Here is a 21,682-nt window from a genome sequence, read left to right on the forward strand (position 1 = left end):
GACATGCCCGTTTTCCTCAATCAAAAATGAAAAGAGGAGAATGTAGGAGAACTTTTAGCAAAAAAGTCCTAAGGCAAATCAAGAGCAAGGTCTGTGATGGCACAGGACATCAAAGTCCAACATTCACAGAGAACAAATACTGGATTTCACCAGTAAATTTTTTTTCTTTCATCCTGCCATTAAGATCCAAATTAAAAAAAAAAAAAGCAATACGTAAGATGCAAGAGGGTTATAAAATGCTGACTTGGTCTTAACAGGTAATGCTTTTTTTAGAGAATTCCAAGGGCATCATGCTTGTGCAGGTATATCCCAAAAGAGAAGAGACAGATACCTCTGAGAGGTTAGATATTTAAACCTTGCCAAACAGCTTTTGCTACTTATTCCAAAACTTTTAACAATCAAAACACCAAGTAACAAAACCTGCTCTTCATAATGAACATTGTATTACTGCATTCAAATAAAGGAAGAGACATTTTGATACCTGAGAACAGCATCATCAAGCTCCTGTGGTCTGTTTGTTGCTCCCATCACAAGTATTCTGTCCTCTCCAGAAGACTGCACCTATACAATATAGGAAGGTAAGACAGCTTTCAGTTTACATCAAATAGTAATACAACCAAACCAGTTAAGAGACTTGCCATGCATTCAGCACACTGATGGGATCTTACTGTATGCTATATTTTTTTTTCCACACAATTTAAAACATTATTTAGATAAATGTGAAGTCAACCTAGGAAAATGGAAAAAGAAAAAAAAAAGGAGGAACCTAAATGCAGGACACTGTGTCCACGCTGCTAGAAAAGACTTGCAAGTGCTCAGATGTTGCCCATTACAAGCCTGAAGAAAACGGACTACAAAAAGTACTCAGAAGTTTAGTCATCCAGAGATAATTATGTTTAAAAGAGACTTTCTGCTGTTGTGAATTTTAACATCAAACATTATCTTAAAGCCTATAAAGACAGAAACAAAACTTTAGACTAAGCTACAACCAGAACTGGTAAGCAGCTCAGAGATTCATCTACTACAGGTCTCACAAGGAGCTAGTCATCAGAATGAAAAGCTATCAAATAGTCCACAGATACAGTCATTCTCCTCCCAGTTCACTCAATCACAAGTTATATCCAAGAATCTGGAAACTTACAGCCTCCAGCTTCAGAGAAAACACTGGGTATCAGAGGTATGTTATTATTCACCTGGTGTCCAGTCATTCATTGACTTAAGTTCATTGCTGCCTTACCGAGTCCAAAAAGTACTATAAAAACATTGTATAATACTGTTACACCTTGATCCAAAGTTTGCTAACTTACTAATTATGTTTCATTTCCCCTTTTTCATTTTAAGAGAAAACTGTTGGTGTAAAAAATTCTGCATATCCTTGTCACATTGCATGATTTGTCCTGATTCATCCCACTTTGGAGAAGTTTTTCCTGATCTCATTGTCTCTCTCTCTCTAGTTATCTTGTCTTCTTGTATGTCATTACCATTGCTTCACCACCATAGCAACATTCCACTGTACTAAGTGGAATATAAATTAAGACTGTTTGATATAAAAAACAGTGCTGTGTGACAGAAAAATATTCTAATATTCATTTGTTTCCCCCTAATTATGAAAGCCAGCGCCTTTTCCTGGGTATTACATACATGCTATTAAAAATACTCTTCATAGCTTGCATCCTGTCATCTCTAGGTCATGATGTCAAGAAAAAAATTATAGCTCAATAGAAAGCATACTAACACAGAAATTAATCCTTCTGATGTATCAAAGCTGTGTATACCTATGATCTGAACCAGTCTGTTTGAAATCTTCATCCCTCAAGTCTCACCTTATGCCTTGACCTTGCTTTTGTGACACATACACCTTACAAACCAAAAAGACACCACTTAAAAGCCATTTAATCTTCTTTTACTTTGCCAGAATGAAGAGATGTGCTTCACCAAAACACACAACTGAAAACAAGGATTCAGCTCTGCCCAACCCTCTGGTGTTCCTCTTGCCCTGTAAGGCCATCTGTTCTCCCAGCTTCTTCATTATTGCCAATTGTTATCTTTCCTTCTCTGTCCATAGTCTTCTCTGTCTTTCTGCCCATTATTTCAGTTTGTTTCCAGATAATACCTTTCACACCAGACTGAATTTTCCAGAATACTACAGTTAGCAGGTGAAAAAGTAACAGCAAGAGAAAAAAAGCTGTTTGCCAAACAACGTGGGGGGAAAGGGAACAGAGGTAAACCCCACCAGCCAAATCCCCTTTGTGCTTCATCTGTAGCTTCTACTGGCACCCACTACATTAGCCAATTCAGCTAAATCAAACAATACCCAAGACTAAATACTTACACCATCAAATTCTATTAAAAATTCAGTTTTAAGACGTCTACTAGCATCATGTTCACCTTCTCGCCTTTCACACAAAAGGCTATCAACTTCATCTAAAAAAAAAAGAAATACATCTTAATTAAGCATACAACATCAAAGTCTTCATATTTGCCTAAGTTCTTTTGCTAATATAGGGTTCCAGTAAGACAGATCACATCTTTGTACCTTAGGAGACAGACAGACCTTAGTAAAGTTTAAAAGCTTTTATAATGTGTTGTCCTTTGACTATGTAACACCAAGCAGAGATGAGTGAAAAAAAATCCTGCTGATATTAAACTGCAACACAAGACAAGCAAAACTCATTTTCATGTTTGAAGTGTACAAAGTAAGTCCATATATTTATTAAAGGCAGTACAACACTTGTGGTTTTGAGGGCATTCCTTCCTACTATCACCACCAATCAAATAACTTACCAGTAATCTAACATGCTCTATGTAGAACTACTGATTAGCAAGCAGGTCATATCCAAAACACTTGCTCTGCACTGCAGAATTACCCAGAGAAGTTTACCTGATTATTCCAATTTAATAAGTAAAAATATTCAAGAAAATACACAAAAGCCAAAAACATTTAAGGTCTTACCAATAAAAATTATAGAAGGCTGAAGTTCTCTGGCTACTGCAAATAAAGCACGCACCAGTTTCTCCCCTTCACCCACCTAAAACAACAATAAACTGTTGTTGGAGGGGGTTTAGAAAGTTTTTATTACAAGAAGAATAGCAGAAAATCTTACTGATAACCAACCACACGGAGTTCATTCACACACACTCAGACTGTCACTAGTTCAGTATGACATATGACAGTATTGGTTATGTCTTAAAAGAAAGATGACAACTTCACTTATGATCACAGTTGAGTTGGGAAGAGATTCTGGTGCCTAAATTATCAGAGTGAAAGGGAGCTGGGACCCACTTAATTTCCTCTTTAAAGAATAAAAAAATCCACAATGACTCATCTGTATGACAGCCAGAGTTATTCTGAACTGCAAAAGCCTTTGACATTGCGTTATGACAAGCACAAACAAGTCATTTTTTTTACAACTTAATGTGCACTATAGGCTGTTTCCCAAGGACTCATCTGACGTCTCAGGCCTTCTTAAGCCCCAGTTACAGCATGTGTGTTTTCAGATCAATATAATTTACAGTTGCTACTTACATATTTTGAAGTTAGGCTAGCTGCACTTATATTAAAAAAAGTAGCATTTGATTCTGCTGCAACAGCTTTGGCCTAGGAGAGAGAGAAGGAAAAAAGTAATCTTTAAAACCTTACATTGAAGATAGCTTTCTGCTGTAGATTGCACTTACATCCTCCTGATTGACTATTTTGAAAACCCATATTCCTTCAAAGAGAACACGTGGTAGATGCTACAGAAAACTTCTGTACAGGCCATGTACAAATAAGAACAGATAATCAGTTGAACCACTAGAGAAATTTCCTGACTCCCTCAGACTTCTCTAATCACATCATCTCCACAGCCAACCACAACTTGCTTAATGAAGAATACGAGTGTTCAGCTCCTTTCAACGTAGCCCGAGTAGACATCTGAAACACCTTTAAGTAATTTAGGGTGGCAGTTTAGGGCAGAAGTTGGAACAAATCCCATTAAAGATTGAATTTTTGTTTTTTCCTTACCCTACCTATAGAAAAACTGTTTTCAGAGGAAAGCTAGGAAAAATAATCAGTTTAGCCAGAATGTTCATACACAGTACCTTCTTCTTTAAGAGTTTAACCATATTCAAGAAATTATGATTCCCTGGTCATACAGCCTCATTTTAGCAATTAGCAATTATGTTCCAGTATGTAGAACACAAGAGATAAGCCCAAGGTGCTCAACATTCACATGCCTGCACCTCAGAGCTGAACCAGCTTCAGGGAAGGGTGTGCAGCTGCAGCCACGCCATGTGATGCAGGACCATGTGTCCAGCTCAGCTGCATCAGGACACACAATGCTCCCTGGCTGATGCTCAGCCTTTTCACTCCAGTTCCTGAATCTAGCACATCAAGCTGAGAAAACAAGCAGCATCCAGACAGTTCCACTACACTTATGCCCTTTGCACAGCAGTGTGCAAAGTGAGACCACCTCCTCTCTTGCTACCGTGTTCCTTCCCCACTTTCAAAACGCACATCTAGTATGTTTTAGTGGAAAGCAGACCATTTGTGACTTATCACTGCTGTACACAAACAATTAACCACAGTACTTTCACATTCTCTCTAAAAATTAACCTTGGACTTGCTGGTTCAAGTTTTAAAATATTACTTACGATATATTGAAAAGATTTAAATAGGCAACAATTTCGCAGTTTCCTCCCCCATAAAATCCACAGTTAAGAACAATTTTGCATTTTTGTATTAAATTGACACCGTAACACCTATCCAGGAAGAATATATAGGTTTTTACTACAAGACCCAAACAGAAAGCCACCCCTCCTGGCAACATTTTAAGCCCATCAACTCATGAATGAAGTGATTTTCTCACCAACATCGTCTTCCCATTTCCTGGGGGGCCAAACAGCAATAAACCACGTGCAGGAGCTCTAAGTCCTGTAAATAACTGAAAAGTACAGCATCATAAGTTATCTTCAAAAACGTACAGAAAATGTTGATTTACCTCTGTAAACAAATGGTTTAAGGTAGAGGAATGGCTCACTGGCCATAAGTGGTAGCAATAGTAACAGTGCTACAACAGTACAGGTTTTTATAGAACTACACACTATTACTAATTTGACCTAATGATGTCACTTTCCCACCCAACAGTTAAGTTACATGATTATTCTGTGCACAGAGGCTCTGTGAAAGGAGTATAAAAGGCAGCAACACATTCCACGAGAGAGAACTGCCTAACAAGTTAAAAGCACCAATTGCATTTACAAAGGGGAAGCTGCAAGTATGTAGTAAGAGCTAAAGGAACGTTCCTACTAACTCCATATGGGAGAACCCTTAATCTTTCTTTTTTTTCTATTACATTGAATCAGTGTTACTGAACAACAAACTAGATGTACTAAAGCACTGTAGTAAAACAGAGGGAACAATGACATTTTCCTTCTGCATAAGAATACCAGAGAACACATATCTGATGCCAAAGCTTTGTTTTCTTCAGGGTTATCATGCTATGCCAGGTTTCCTCCCTGCAATGTTTCAAAACCAGAAACCACATTAAAGGAAAGAGGAAGACCACAGAGCAACTTTAGTCACCTCCCAACCTGACAAGAAACCCACAAGCAACTAAAGAAAGAATAACCAGAAAGAATAACCAGCAACTTTGCTTGAATAATTAGCACTGCAGTAAGTCATCACATTCAACTTCTGCAAAAATCCAGCTTCTAGCAAGTCCAGCCTTAGAACATGACCAATTCATTTTTTTTAAAAAGTGTCTCAGAAAATTCCAGCAGTACATAGACCAGACCTCAATCTAGGCAGTCACAGTAGTTGAGCTGCCACTTACGATAAATACAAAAAATGCCTAAATGACCAAATTCCACGCAGACAGGAGGAAATATGCCCTCAAATGTTAAACACCTCAGTGTAGCTGAGTAGCTTGTTTGCTACTACAGTTCTTTGCATCCTCTCCTGCTTTGAACAGACTATTCAGAGTGTCTAACCAACATCCACACAGAGAACTCATATGACCACACTACCAATGTAATACTTTTCAAATCAGATGTCATGACTTAATTTACTTACACAAATCTCATCTGTTTCACTCTTCCAGTTATAGGCTTTGTCTTTTACATATCCATACAGGGCTGGACACACAGCTAGAGCTACCTGGAACAGTCAGCCTCACAAATTTTCAGGATTTTGGGGGGTTTGGTTTTAGGTTTTTGTGCTTTGCTGGGGTTTTGTTTGGTTGGTTTGCGTTTGTTTGTTTTTTTAAAAGCTATTTTCTCAAACACCTCAGTCACTTTCTCCAAAATTGACTAACCAGAAGATGAGGAATTTCCTAGCAGTATTTTAATACAAATTCTTCATTGTCCTTTTCAAAGATGACCAAGACCACACAGCCATTGACAGCAATCATAACCAATAAAGACAGGATTCAAGAATCACCACTTCATGTATGCAGGACAATACATTTGATTTTATGACACAGTGATAACAAAACCCAGTTGCTTACCTCAGGTCTAAGGGAAGGAAGGATAACAATTTCTTGCAAAGCTTGTTTAGCCAATTCCTGCCCTGCGATATCATCAAATTTGACAGCTGGCCCACTAACAAAGAAATGGAATACTAATTAGTCTAACAATGGGATACTCTTTCAGCTGCAGCTGACTAATTTAATGCATTTGACTATTTATACAGAACCCTTTTGAGGAAACATACAACTTACATTGCTAAGAATTTAAAACAATAAACATTTCTGATTTGAATCTTCATACTTTTGCCAAAATGACAACAATAAAACAATCCCCAAAACCCCAAAAAGCTCACAACAAACACTAAGTACTGATTTTCATTTCAAGTAGACCAAGGCTGTACTGAACAAAAAACCCCTGGTTTTCTGCATTGAAAAGCCTACTTACCTATCAACAATTTCATTCAGGATAAGGTTAGCAAGATTACTGTCCACATTTCTAAATGTCTTCAAATCTTTCTTTTTACGAGGAGCAGGGGTAGGAGTAGAAGGCTTAGTTGTTCTGCTATTTTTAGGAGCAGCCTGGAGAGGGGGGGAAGATAAAGAAGTGAGCTAAAAACTCCAACTTGATATTTTTAAGGCATACTGTTAACAAAATTACTTCTACAACTCATATGGTCCAGTAAAACCTGTCATGTTAACGCATATCAGATAGTCTGGTGCTGTATTTTGCTGCAAATCATACTATCATATTCAGCCACAGGTGGAACATCTTAGGCTCCAGTAGAAAGGGATTTTTTGGTTTGATTTTATTTGGGGGATTATTTGTGTGGTTGTTTTTTTTTTTAAAGATAATTAATTATTTGACAACAGTATTTCATCCTCAGCACATTTGAGAAAACAAGCATCACAAACTGTTTCAGATTCTCATTACCTATAAGCAAAAATTTCTATTGCTGTCATACTTTGCTAAGAGGTGATTTTAAAGACTTCATATTACAGCAACAATAATGCTTAACCAAATTTATGTTTTGTTCATTCTGGTCTTTACTTGATTTTACTGTGGGAGTAAGCAGTGGGGCATTTTTGTGTCTTACTAGTATAGCACTTTGTTAAGTCACATTTACACTAGTAGAAGTCCTACAGTATAGGACTTATTTCAGCCACAAGCCAACCACAATTCACTTTTTAATGTGGTTGCAATACAACCTTTGCATTACATGCTTTGGAAGGCAAGGAACATGTGGTTGGGGGGGCAGAAATCTGTAGCTATGGAGTAGGACGGGGTTTTCTCCATTTTTTACATACTGGGAGTAACATTTTTTTCCTAGATAAGCTTTCCACAGTTTCCCATGCAATTTTCAAAACAAGTATTATAATTTATTACTGTGATCACAATTAAAATCCATTTGCCTATGCAGCCAACCGATGCCTCCCAATTTCTGAAATTCACTCTGCAGTCAAGCTCAAGAGATTTGGCCAAATATTTAGGGGGTTAGATTTCCCTCCCCCCAAAAAAGAAACACTTTCTGCTACTACGATAGTGCAGTAAGGCAGTAAATCTAAAGTTTAGTCTGGAATTTACATGGACTTCCCAAGTATATACTGCTATGTTTATCTCACCATACCTTATGAGTTGAAGCTACAGGATTAGGTGCTGGTCTAGACACAGAAGTTGATATCCCACTGTAGCTAGGAGTTCTGTGGTGGCCTGAAAGTCCTGTGGATCCAGTTTTTGCAACAGTTTTTGAACGAGGGAGGGAATTGCTCGTGTGTGTTAAGGGATCCTTCTTTTTTGGAACCGCTCCACTTTCTACAAAGAAAATCAACATTGTGAGAACATTTTTAACAGTCCTACTTTTACCATCAATTCTAACTCGAAGATAATGTTATTGACACATGTATTATTCTGCTGCAGTTCTGTATTATAAGTTTTTAAAGAAGTTTAGTACTTTTAAGGGCACAGTAACTTTAGCTTTCTCCTAAAGCTAAGTTTTGAATTTTTAGGAACTCACAAATTAGATTGAGAACATTCATTCCTTCAGTGCTGTTAGCAGGCTAGTTACTTTGGAAGCTAGTTAACACTGTCTGGCACCTTCCACACAGAAGCTTCACCAACACACTTTAATTTGGGAAAATTAGTTATACCTGCAAGGAACTACAAGGATCTTTCTCTTACAACTTTGTTTCATTCCAGGAATCTCAAGGTGTAAGTAAATTCTGGATTAACAGCTCTGAAGCAATTTAGCTTCCTACATTTAAAATTAAGTCTTAAAATACTGTATTATCCAATGGAATTCAAACACTACCACAAATTCCATTCACCCTTACTGTGCTTCATCTCCATGATGCCGCAGGAAGGTCTCAAATTAGGTGACAGATAAAATTTTACATATTGGCTACAGGCAATTAAACTACAAAAGGCCATTTTGGTGCAGAGTAAATGAAATAGCACTTGATTTCTACATTTTCCATATGGGATACAAAATAAGGCTCCTTAGCACAGAAATGGCAAGTGTAAAACATCAAAACAGACACTAAGAGGTAAGAACGTTCTACACAGGTTGGTCAGGCTAGTTAATTATTAGAGCACAGAATCAGATCAGTTTTTTTTTTTGTGGTGGGAACACAATACTAGAAGCTGTCTAGTACGGTATTGTTGTCTATGATGGAAACTGTAAATACTGCCTTATTTTATACCCTTCAAAAAGGATTAAGGAACCTTTTGATAAGATAAGAGAAATATGGCATCAGAGGAAGCTCAAGATGGATTCCAGCTACCAGTTTCTTCACTAAGACTTTAGACATCTGCAACTCAGTTTGACTTGTTAGTCTTAAGCAACAGGCCAAAGAACTCCAATTTTTAAGTTAGTAACTCTACATAGAATTTTTCATTTATAATATTGCAGTACAGTGAAAAATACTTAAAGGAGAAAACGTCATAATTTTGAATATTGTATTTAGAAAATTCAAATATTAATAACTCAGAGAAACAGTATCATGGAAGGTTCTATAAATTACTACTACGTTCTCAGCCTCTTTAAACATTAAAGTCTTGCATCCTAACAGGAACAAATCTTCACACAGCCTGCAGTTATATATGTATTGAACTACATGGCTAATAAGCTTCTAAAGCCTTTCTTCAGTCACAAATTTTATGAGGTACAGAAACTCTGCAGGTGTCACCATAAAACAATGCAGATGTATCAATATGTGAAAGCCAAGGGGACTTGAAGATTAACTACATTTACCTGTAAGATATGCCTTGTTAAAAAAACCCAAACAAAACCCAAAAAACTGGCTACTGACTAAATCACACAAAGATCCAGAGTTGGTTAAATTAACTTAGCCATTCCTGCACAGAAGTTTCCAAGTGAAAAACTTTTCAAAATTAGGCATGCTTAATAACTTCTAAGTTCAAAAAGCAGTATTTGTATCTACTAAAAAACCTAGCTACTCAACACTTTGCCTGGTCTAATTTAATCAAAAGGTGGAACTCTTGTTTGGCTGGTTCTTTTTTTCCTTCATCCTCATTTGCACAACTGGTTTAGACTCAACATGGGAAGGCTTCAAAAAGATGAAGTAGTTTTTCTCCATCTTCTTCACCTTAACATGTTGCTCAATTATCACACTTTCCCAGAACTAGCCCCATCTATTGAGAACAATACACATACACTGCAGTTTTGAGCAGCATAAAACTACACAGGCAAAGAGTAGCTCAGGAAGCTGGAAATAAGGGCTGGGGGAAGGAAAAGAAACAGGCTTAAATACAAATTACAATTTATTCTAGCTGTACCTCCAGGAATCAAGATCACTAAATTTACATACATTCTGTGGTCAGTCCTGATGGGTAACACAGAAAGCACTGATTTACTACTTTTGAACATGGATATTCACTGCCAACTTCAGAGCGAAGCTTAATTTTACGAATTTTAATTGGAGAAGCAAATAAAAAAGGTGATCAAACTTTTCAGAATTATAGTTTACCCATTTCTAATGGGTGAAGTGTTTAAGAGTGCATTAATGTCTCTTGGCAGATCAACAGCCCCTACTATCTTGTTATGTAAAATACGTATTTTGCTGTAACAAATGCAAAACCCCCAGGACACATAGCTTATTCATTTGTATTTGTCAGGTGCTGAAAGACTGAAAATACACTGCAAGTGGCCTTACAACCTTTGTAGCATCTCCAGCAGCCTTTTGCCAAATGTTTCACTGTTTCATATCAAACAGTAAAAAAGTGCCTAAAATAAGTTCTAATCACAAAGACCATGGTACTTTTTTACATGTATTTGAAACACAGAATAACTCAATTGTCTATTTCATATATACTTGTAGGATAATAATAGGAACTTTATAATTTTGAATTTTCTCTCTATTTCTTGACTGGACAGAATAATTTACTTCAAAGCTCCAAACTAATGCCATTAGATCATACAGAAACAATAACTAATGGGTCATGAAAGCATCTCTGCAGCTTTGATCTGTCATCCAAATATTTACACAGCCAACAAACAACAAATAAGCAAGGAGCAAATTTTTGTCTGACGTTTTGTGTTGGTTAAATTGTGAAAAGCTGCAGAGAAGGGTGTTCAATTTCAGACTCCTTTACAGAAAGAAATGTCCAAACACAGTATTTAACCATTTTTGAAGGAAAAGTGAAGTGAGGATATGTCTGAACAACTCAGTGAGAAGCCTTATTATACTACACACCTGGAAACACAGAAACAAACAATCTCAGAGACATGCAGCTCTAACGTGCTTATTTAATAAAGAACATGCTTTATATTTCTAAAAAGCAAACCAATGATATTTTCTTTTGTGCACCTAAAACAGATTAAGGCTCATCTTAATAAAACACTTTCTGCTGTTTTATAACTTCTTAAGGATCCAAAAATCAACATAAATTAAAATTAATGGCAGCTGTTCCAATATTGCAGAACAGTTTCCAGCCTTTAGTTTTGAAACCTTAAAAATCATCAGGGAATGTTCCCTGGAAAAACAATAAAATATAATAAAGGATAAACGCATATTTCAAAATAAAGTTTTGGGTCAAGGCTATTTATTATTACTCCTACAACAAGTTACTGCATAGCATTCTGCAGTTGAAAGTCAAGTGATACTGCTGTAATGAGGTTATATTAAACCTCAATATCAATCTATCAGATAAATTTTCAAGAAAAATCTCTAGCAATTAATGTAAGTTAGGGAACTATGAATGAGGAAGTCAGGGACAGATAGTAATTTTAGTAATTTCTAAAACAGTAATTTTAGAATCAAGTTGGTCTGAATTGATCTGAAATGCTTGACAAATGGTATCTTGAAAGAAGGAACAAATCTCCAATCAGTAACATTCTGGTAATATCAAAATGTGCAGTATAGCTGTGAGACTAAAATATCAGACAGAATTAAGAAGCAAAAACATCTTCAATGACTTTGGTCTTCAAAGGCAAATGAAAGAAAACAAACCACTTTTTGATCAAAGAATGGGTAAAAAAGGCATTTCCTTCATGTTAAAACTGTGAATGACCATATTACACACTCCATAAAATCTGGACTTTTTAAAAGCTCATCTTGATTAGGCAACAACACCATTAATACTTTATGTAAACAGAAGAATTATGCTTATGCCAGAGCCTTGTGGCTCAGTACTTCTGCAGCACCTCTACTTCCTCAGTAACAAGCAGTCTAACATAGAATCATAAAATGTCCTGCGTTGGAAGGGACCTCTAAAGGTCATCTAGTCCAACTTGTCTACAGTAAGCAGGGACATCTCACACTAGAACAGACTGCTCAGAGCCCCATCAAGCCTGACCTTGAATGTCTCTGGAGCGGGGCCTCCACCACCTCTCTAGGCAACCCATTCCAGTGATCTACCACCCTCATAATAAAGAATTTCTTCCTATTGTCCAACCTAATCTACCCTTCTCTAGCTTGAAACCACCACCCTTTGCTGTATCGTTACATACTCTTGTGAACAGGTCTTCTCCAGCCCTCTTACAGGCTCTTTTCAGGCACTGCAAGGTCCCCTCAGTGTCTTCTCTTCAGGCTGAACAACCCCATGCAAATGAAAATAGAACAAGCCTCTTAGTCTTGTTCCAAGTAATCAGTAGATGCCAGGTATCTAACTTTTTTATGACCTGCTCTTCAGTCTTTCTGTCTCAGATCACATTGAGCCTCATAAATCAAAGCTTCTCCTATTAGCCTGCATTAATTCCTTTTCAGAAAGCTGGAAGACACCTTCTCTGAAAAAAGCATCCCAGAAGAACAAGGCCCTTTGCAGTTGTTTTGTTACCGTTGCCTCCACAGTTTTGCAAAAGTGGTTCAGTCACCCATTTTCTATAAGTGACCAGGAATATGACTTCAAACAGGTAAAGTGATTAATACCAATTTCCACAATTTTACCAACAGTGACCACCTCCTGCTACAGGAATTTCTGTAAGTAAGAACACCTGCTAAAGAACTGGCAAAATGTTTCTTCATTTCCATTAGCTGCCAATGGATATTCTTTGCTTTGTTACTAACAAATAACAACATTAACTGCTTTAACATTGAAAGTTCAGTCTAACCTTCTCCTGTATCAGTTCTGAGATATGTTGAGAAAAATGTAAAAAGACATAAGGAAAGATTTATAAAGAAAAAGCTGTATATATTGAACCAGATGAAGCATGTTGCCAGTTTTTGTGTGCATAATAAGAATTTGTCCATTCGATCTCTTGCCAACCAGGTAAAAAGACAAGAGTTGTACTGGATCATTGAAGGTAGAGTTCTCAAGCTCAATCCACATAGGAACTAATAACAAAGATCCATTTTAACTACACCTTTTTGACAAATAAGTTAACAAAACAAGCACGCATACAATAATCTAAAGGTGCCTAACATGACATAGCTCCACTACTTTAACTTCTCATACATTAGAAGGAATAAAACTAAACAGTAAGATTACTTCAGACCTAGAAATGGAGCCAAAAGCAAAGCATGTGGTTTACACTAAGTTTCAAGTTTAGTCTACTGTACAAATTATTGGTTGAGATCACTGTTGTGACAACAGCTTAGTGCTGGCTTAAAACTTTCCCTGAAGAGAATTCACAATCCTCACAGTAACTTTACGCCTTCAGGTATTTTAGTGGCCCTGCTGCAGTCTTCTGGGAAAGAACAGAAACAACCTTATTTGAAAAAAGCAAAAGATATTTGGGCTTTTGTTTTCTTTCCTTATTTTAATTTAACTTTCTCGAGGTAAAAAACCGTGAAGTTTATGGCAGTTTAATGAAAATGCACATTCACTCTCACAATATCATAAAGGAAGAATGACTTATGTAGGCACAATATATAACCTACATATTCTACATTGACTATGACACTTTCTTAAATAGGTTTAAATTAATTCCTTCAAGATTAGAACACATGAATTATTTTCTAAATGTTTTCTATTTAGAAATAGTGAACTATTCACTATTCAACTAGTGAATAGTTTTAGATTCTAGGATAGTCATTGTGAGAGAGAACTGAACACTACAAAATAAAACAGTGTTGTAATAGAAAGGACGCAATGTATTTTATATAAAGCCCTTAAAAACAGAAATAGAAAACAATTTTTTTTAAAATTTGATTGGGGCCAGAACATAGTATTGCATATTCTTCCCTGTAATACACCAGAAACTGAAAGACATCCCCTCAATAGGCGCTGGTAAAACCAAACCCACCTGACTGGAGATGTCCATTGCGGCATGCCAGGTTAGTACTGTCATTATAGACCTCCATTTGCGGCTTGGAAATTTGCAAAACTGCCTGCAGCTTCTCTACATAGTAGACAGAGGGGAGGGAGGAAAAAGGACAAAATAAACAAACAAAAAATAAAAATGAACCGAGAAATTTTATGTATGTTGAACACACAAATGTCAAGTTTGGCTTTGTTTTACTTGATACGGGGTTAAACATAAAAGGAGTATTTCTACCTATTCTACATGCTTAGCAAATTTGTAAGAAAATTCTCAGTACGGGCATGACAGAAAACAGCATTCAATCTAGCCATTTACAGCTGAATTAATTAGAACAACCTTTCCAGTCTAGTGATTGTAGCTACTTCCCAAAAATCAATGGTCAGGATTAATTCAACTTCATTCGCTAAATATTTGTGTTCATAACCCATTTCTGAAAGTCCTCCCAAAAGCGTTACTTTTGACCAACTGCAAGGAATCATCACTTTCCTGCATATTACATGCTTCTCTTAAGTAGTAACAGCCAGTCAACATTTTACAGAAACCTCAACTGTTCAAGCAAAACACCATTCCTTATGGTTAAAGATGAAGGACAAAGAAATTAACTAAAAGAAGTCACCATAACGCTGCAAATGACACAAGAGTGTCTGGAGTTTGTGTCCTTTGCAGCTCACCTACCACTCCTTCTTTTCCCAATGCAGATAAAAATGTCTAGGTCTTACTTTTGGGGTACTTTACAACCTCTCCCACCTTTACTTCACACACACATACGTGTGGGGTTGTTTTTTAAAAAAGCAAAGCACTATTTGTAAGGATGCAAGGCATACATTGTCATACCTCACCTCCCCTTTTTTTTTTTTTTTTTAATCTCCTGCCTCCCAGGATACGACACTACCAAGAAGCTGCAGGAAAACAGATGGCCGAGTAGAGGAGAGATGTCCCCTGGTAACATTAAAGCACATATTGCAAAAGAAGCCAAATGCTACTGTTAATGTGCACAGCCAAGATCATAAATGCTATGACTGGAGGAAGAACAGCCATTCCAAAGTTGTAGATCATACAACCAAAAGGCATCAACACTTCCTTGGTTCCACTTCATTGCCTGTTACAGATTTTTTTTTTTTTTCCTCCTGTCTTTCTACTTCATTCCTTTCTTCTGTCTGCACCTGATCACTCACCACTTAGCTTCCCTGGAAAGTATCCTTAGACCCAATAGTTTATATGATGGTTTAATAATAATATCCAGACTGAACAAGATGTGGTTTAGGGTGAAAACTAAGCACACACAAGCAAACATGAAAAGCTAAAGTTCAAGATTAGTAAGTGCACACAAGGTTTACTTTGTTTTAAATTGAGAGCGCTGAAGTCAGGCACAGTCAAACAATAAAAACATCAGTCACCCAAGAACGGCCCACAACCAACCACAAAGTTTGCAACCTGCCAGAAGTTACTCTAAGAAACCTCCCTCTAAAGAAGTCTGAGGGAAATCCTTGCTCTATGACTAACCACAACCACAGGGCACTATTTTAACAGGCACAGCACTACTGAAGGAGACAGAAGAATTGTCTATTCCCTTCTGAGTGCATGGCCACCTTAAAGTACATAGGAAAGCTTAGAAAACAAAATTAGTATTAATAGACTTGATAAGGTATTAGATAAACAGTTAAGGTTTGATAAACATTTCTGAACTTTACAGAAAAACTCCCTAGTGAGTGATGATAATAAAGTCAATTGGCTTGGGCAGGAATTCAGGAAATGCTACTTGTTTCAATGTTACAGCTTGTGACTGGGTTTTTACCACAATTATCAATTGCTTAACAAGTTATGCATATTCAGGAGCTTCAAAACTGCAACAAAAAAAAGTAATCCAACTGCTGTCCAGTTTCAATTCACACACTGTCTTCCCATCATATTATGTATTAAGTTTAATATTGCACATAAAAGTACATAAAGCAAATACATCACTTTTCTTGAGAGACAGTGTAGCTGTAGAGCCCTCTGGAATAATCAAAATTGAGCTATTAAATATTATTCCGAGGAATTAACAGGACACCTTATCACCTTCCATTGAAATGCTTTTTCCCCTGTCTCCAGACATGGGGACAGGAGGAAAACCAAAAATTTTACAGAATCTCATTTTTTCCCCTTGAGGATACAACACTGACACAAACCTGCCAAATAAACACCAGCGCAACCGTTGTCTTATTTAGGCAACACTAGACCTTGAGTTCAAGGTAATTGATTTCTAGCAAAAAATATTGCCTTACAATACAAGTCTAAAGTAAAAACACCATCACCTCCCAGAAAGGAGAAGAATCTCCAAAGTTGCCCCTATCTATATTATTATTAAATAATATCTATTAAATAATATATTAATTATATTAATATATTATATTAATATATATATTAAATAATATATATTAAAGCCCCTATCTATACACAGGTAGAATTATTACCAAAGAGGATACTAATAGAAGTTACTCTAATTATGTGCCACATGCATCCTTCAACTGAAATACTGAATCTAGCAGACAGAAAGGCACTTGCGCTGACAGAACTACGTCCCCCTACAAAGCCTCTCTGACATAGGAGAACACAGACAAGTACAACACATGTGCAGCATCAGAATGGAATAGTGTTGCACTGGGCATTGTGGTTGTCTGTCTTTAGGAATGGCAAACTGCTAAGTTTTATGTATCAGTTGTAGAAAACAAATACTCTCTTCTGATTATAAATGTATCAAATATAATGATTCTAATATGGGTGATCAGTCATCCAGGAGAGATCAGGATGATCATCAGAGATGAAGACCATGAGAGCAAGATTTATCCACTCCTCTACATAATTGCACAGCTAACACATCGTAAAGCATGTAAAACAAGGACAGCCACCAATTTAAATGGTAGAAGTCCCCTGACAGCTGGCACAACTCAATATTGTCTCTGGATGGCCAAAGTGATCGTGGCACCCTGAAGTGCTCTGAAACCTACCTGGACTAACTTCAGCTTTCAAGCTATGTCACAGTACATTAAACAGAATATGATGCTACACTAATTTAGACTCAAGATGGAAACAGGACTGAAAATAGTAAAGCCATCATCCAAAGCAAGTAGCTACATCCTCTTGGTCTAACATTAAAAGGCATCAGTGATGTGATGATCACCCCCATCAGTGGTGTCATGCAACTTAAACTTACATTGATGATCCAACTCAAAAAAAAAAAAAAAATCAAAACACTGAGCACTTTTAAGGGACAGTTATAATCCATATGATCTGTCACTTTCTGTGTATTATCAATGTAGCTTGCTTGACTGGATGGCACTTCAGCTAGGCAGTCTGCAGGCACATTTCTGCCTAGCTAGTGGAACGTAATATTTAATGTTATTATCTACTTTTATGTTATTGTTTACTGTTTTATCCTGCTAATGGTAAAGAACTTGCCTATTCTCCCTTAATAAATGGAGAAATTTCACAGGAAACACTCTTTGAACTTAAAAGCTGGATTCATAGAAAAAAAAAAAATCACTTAACAGAACCCTTTAGAGTTTCAAGAGCCCCAGGTTTAGTTCAACTACAAAAGCATATCTACACTACTTAAAAGCTTCCAAATATCTGTTACCCTAAAGAACAAGCTAAAAGTTATGTTTGTAATTAATAAAAACAGATGCTGTTAATACTCAAAAGTTGGTTAGATGATATTCAAATAGATCCAAAATTGTCAAGCTTGCAGGGACTTAAATCCACCAGAATCTCTCTCCAAACAATATAATCCTCCTTCCTAAAGGGCTAATAACTTCATTTGCTCCTTTCTATGCAAATTTTACTCTCAGTTTGTTTGAAGCAGATTCTTGGTGCGACTGAACAAGAACCTAAGCACAACAAAGTACTAAACTTCTGATAACTGATAGATAAAAATTTGCCATATTTGACATCAGCTTATGCAATAAACTCTATCCTATCTGCTTCTCAATCTGCACTCTGAATGAAGAGCACAAATAACACGTGATCACACCTTCTGGTAGTAAAGATGAATGTATCAAATTGACTTCAACCTTAGATTTTTTTTTGCAATGTTTACCCTTTTTATCTTGTCAATCAGAGCACAGCAAACAAGCCACTTATGAACATCACAAGTGCTACAATAATGACATAAGCAAGGATGAGGCTCTACCCACTAAACACACACATTGCTACTTGAAGGCCCAGAGAACCCTAGTTACTTGCAATTACATCATCAGTAATAAGCAATAAGTTACTTAAGTTTGTTAGTACATGCAATCGTTTTCACTCTTTTGTTCACTAGTTTATATAACCTCTAAAAGTCAGTCTTTAGCCCTTAGGACTAGAAAATACCTTTCCTGCATATGCTAAGTAAAGTTCTACTGACAAACTCCCATAATAAAGCATAAAAGCCGGAAGCCTCTTTCACCCCATGTTCCCTTCACTTTTTTTCAAAAAGAACAAAGGACACAAAGAACTCAAGGGAAACAAAAAGGATTCACTTCTGTGGTTGTCAGAACTTCCCTGTCAAGCACCAGTCAGGACCACAGAATCACAAAGTCTAAGAGGAAAAGAAGGTAAGTTTTCGTGTCTGCTCTATACACTTCTAGGAGAGGGAGTTAGCAGAACTCAAAACAACAGTGCCAGATTAAAGCTGCAGATACACAAGTTAAACCAAAGTGCATTTGTTAGTTACCCCTTTGAGAGCAATTAAAAAATATATCTTTAATTTTATTTTACTGCCTGAAATAGCAGCATTTCCAAAGTTCTCAGTTTAGAGGACACACTATACAAAGCTGGGGATTTTTTGCATGATCTTTGTTTATCATGCACAGCAAGATGCTATTTCCAATCCTGCTTGTTTTACTCTGTCCATTAAGAGCTTATATACAACACAATTTTGATAAAGCTAAAACAATACAACACTATTCTTATGAAATGTAAGCCTACCTGCTAGTCTTAAAATAGAACATTACAGGATAAACTGAACTATAATTTTACAGCCTTATGGTCTACATAATTCTCAAAAATTATTACAGTGTATACAAATAATGGCGAAAATTGTTATCTAAGAGACAACAAAATTAACAGAAAATTAAGTAGTTACACTTACAGAAGGCACACTTCCACTCATGATCAACGATATATCATAAATTTTACTACATTTCTAACACAGAAATCCTAAACTAACTCCAACAAGAGTTAGTCAAGACTTCTCCAGTTCATAAGTCATGCATGCTATGAAATAAAGACTTCTCGGTTACTTTTATACCTATTTCTTAAGGCATAGGGAAGTAGGTTATGAGATACCAATTTCAAAATCTATCAATAACATTGAAAAGTTATTGCTTACTCACAGCTAAAAACCAAACTTAAGAGACCCTACACAGAAAATGACACCTTGACTTCAAAAATCAAAGTAATATTTTAGAAGAAGGCATTACATGAAGTCGTGCGAATGACAAACTTTCCAAAGTCATTAATTGTAACTGGTACCTAAAAGCTGCAAGCGATCCTTGGCCATTGCCAAATTTGTCATCATTTTAGATTGCAGACGTCGAGCCCGTTCACACTGATCACCTTACAAAGAAAAATCAATGTTAAAACACAACTTGGCAAATTAACTAATTTAAGTGCTAAAATACTGACACCCAGCCTTCCCTCTACTTCCTCCCACCCCTTATCTACCCCTTCCACTAAGAAACGTGATTGCAGAACTAATGAAAAAAAACCTAAATGTTTCTATTTAATCAAGAATTTAAAATTAGTTAACACTATCTTCTTTACAATATTGCTCGTAGAGCAGTGGGAACCCAAGCGTTGCTTTGCATATTCTTTAATATCTCATGCTGACCTTGTCTATGTTCTTTGTCCCACATTTTTCTAAACAGAAGTCAAATAAAAAAGATTTTTAAGAAGCTTGAAAAGTGACTGAGAGGCAAGTACAATTGGAAATAATTCACTTTAGCAAAATTAACAGATTTAAATTCAGTTGACTGTGTCCCTTTACATTTCAAAACACAGATAATGACAGACATTAATATCACCCCTTCCTAAAAATCAATGTCTGTTCAAGTCAAAGTTGGTTGGTTTGTTTTAAACTGTTCAATTTAGATGGGTTGTATCAAATGCTACTGGTATCACTGTGTAAGTTAACACCTCACCATATACTGTTCACAAACACTCCTAAACACAGCTGAGGAACAAAAAAGAAGTCTGCAAAAGCAGTTACTGGTTTGGGGTTTTCTGGGGAGTTGAGTTATTATCATAAATAATAATTTGAGGACAGAAGTTTTCAACAAATCCTTCATTACACCTATTTCTCTATGGTCCATACTTGCTTTTATACTACAGCTTAAAATACTTCCATGTACACAGATGGATTTTCTCCCTTGGGAGGAAACGCTCAGCTATTTTGGCATAACTGATTCAGAAACACAATGCCAGACCATTCCAAATCAGGGTGTTTCTATTTTATTTTTACTGAAGGGAATATAAATTTCTGCATAAACGAGAAGAACATCAACAGTGAACTTCAGCAAATAAAATCAGAACTCAAAATGTTGGCATTCCCATGATATAAGAGATTTTTTGCTTTAGGATTTTCATGAACTGCTTATTAGTTTGGATAGTCTGAAAACATCTGGAGCAAGATTTGTACATATTACAGACCAGACATCAAGACAGAAGAAAAGGACAAGTGTTCACCTACAGCTAGAACAGAAATAAGAAACACTCTTATGAATTAATTCAGACAGCACCTACCATATTTAGCAATATTGATTCCTCACTTTGAAGAAGCCATAAACCAAAATCTTTTCCACAAAATTCAAAACTCGCTTACCTTTACCAATTACTAAGACAGCTATTCCTTTTTCCAGTTCTTCAATTCCTTTCTTATACCATTCAACAGCTTGTTCCTTTTGTCCTGCTTAAAAAGGAAGTGAACCCATTATTTTCTGTAATAAATTAAAGCTTAGGAATGGTTCTGCAGAATGCTGTGTAAAACAAGTAAGAGGAAGGAAGAGATATTTGAACAAAATTCTATTATTTAAAAAAATACTTAAAGGGACACTGTCAACTTTGTATCTACTTATTTTCAAATAAACTTTTCTATTAAAAATGGGTACTACACCAGCCTCAAATCACTTTTGCCTGTTTTAGGAATACTTTTCCACCCACCTTAAAGGATCAGTCCCCTAAAAAAACCCAAACAAATGAAAAGCAAAACAAACAAGAAACCAAAACACAAACAAACCCCACAACTAGCCTACATACATTCATTCACCATAGAAATGGTGAAATTAAATAGTTCTTCTTTCTGGAACATCACTTTCAGTGATAGCTAATGCCAAAGTAACAAAAGAAGCACTGAAACTCAAGAAGAAAACCAATGAAACTACACCAGTGATGTACGAGAAGACTTTTCCTCTGGCTAATGTTTGTACAAAGCAGCTCACAGTTGTCATGGGGGTATTTCTTTGTTCATCCTATCACAAAATTGCTGCATTACAGGTATAT

At 36.4% G+C, this 21,682-nt stretch overlaps 1 protein-coding gene across 5 annotated transcripts in view; it reads right to left on the reverse strand.

The window, feature by feature from the left end:
• Positions 1-21,682, reverse strand: part of SPAST (spastin) — a 37,608-nt gene that overhangs the window by 12,102 nt on the left and 3,824 nt on the right. Inside the window, exons 2-12 of one of the 5 annotated variants that reach the window (XM_051615818.1) lie at positions 21,006-21,092; positions 19,658-19,741; positions 14,147-14,242; positions 8,072-8,256; positions 6,892-7,025; positions 6,486-6,579; positions 4,848-4,922; positions 3,527-3,598; positions 2,954-3,029; positions 2,333-2,424; positions 482-561 (exon numbers count right to left, since the gene is read on the reverse strand). In XM_051615818.1, the coding sequence (XP_051471778.1) occupies positions 482-561; positions 2,333-2,424; positions 2,954-3,029; positions 3,527-3,598; positions 4,848-4,922; positions 6,486-6,579; positions 6,892-7,025; positions 8,072-8,256; positions 14,147-14,242; positions 19,658-19,741; positions 21,006-21,092 (1,075 nt within the window). The remainder of the gene's footprint in view (positions 1-481; positions 562-2,332; positions 2,425-2,953; positions 3,030-3,526; positions 3,599-4,847; positions 4,923-6,485; positions 6,580-6,891; positions 7,026-8,071; positions 8,257-14,146; positions 14,243-19,657; positions 19,742-21,005; positions 21,093-21,682) is intronic. The other 4 variants (XM_051615819.1, XM_051615820.1, XM_051615822.1 and 1 more) reach the window with 4 other exon arrangements.

The sequence above is a fragment of the Apus apus genome, chromosome 3 (genome assembly GCF_020740795.1).
Source record: "Apus apus isolate bApuApu2 chromosome 3, bApuApu2.pri.cur, whole genome shotgun sequence".
Classification (NCBI taxonomy): Eukaryota; Metazoa; Chordata; class Aves; order Apodiformes; family Apodidae; genus Apus; species Apus apus.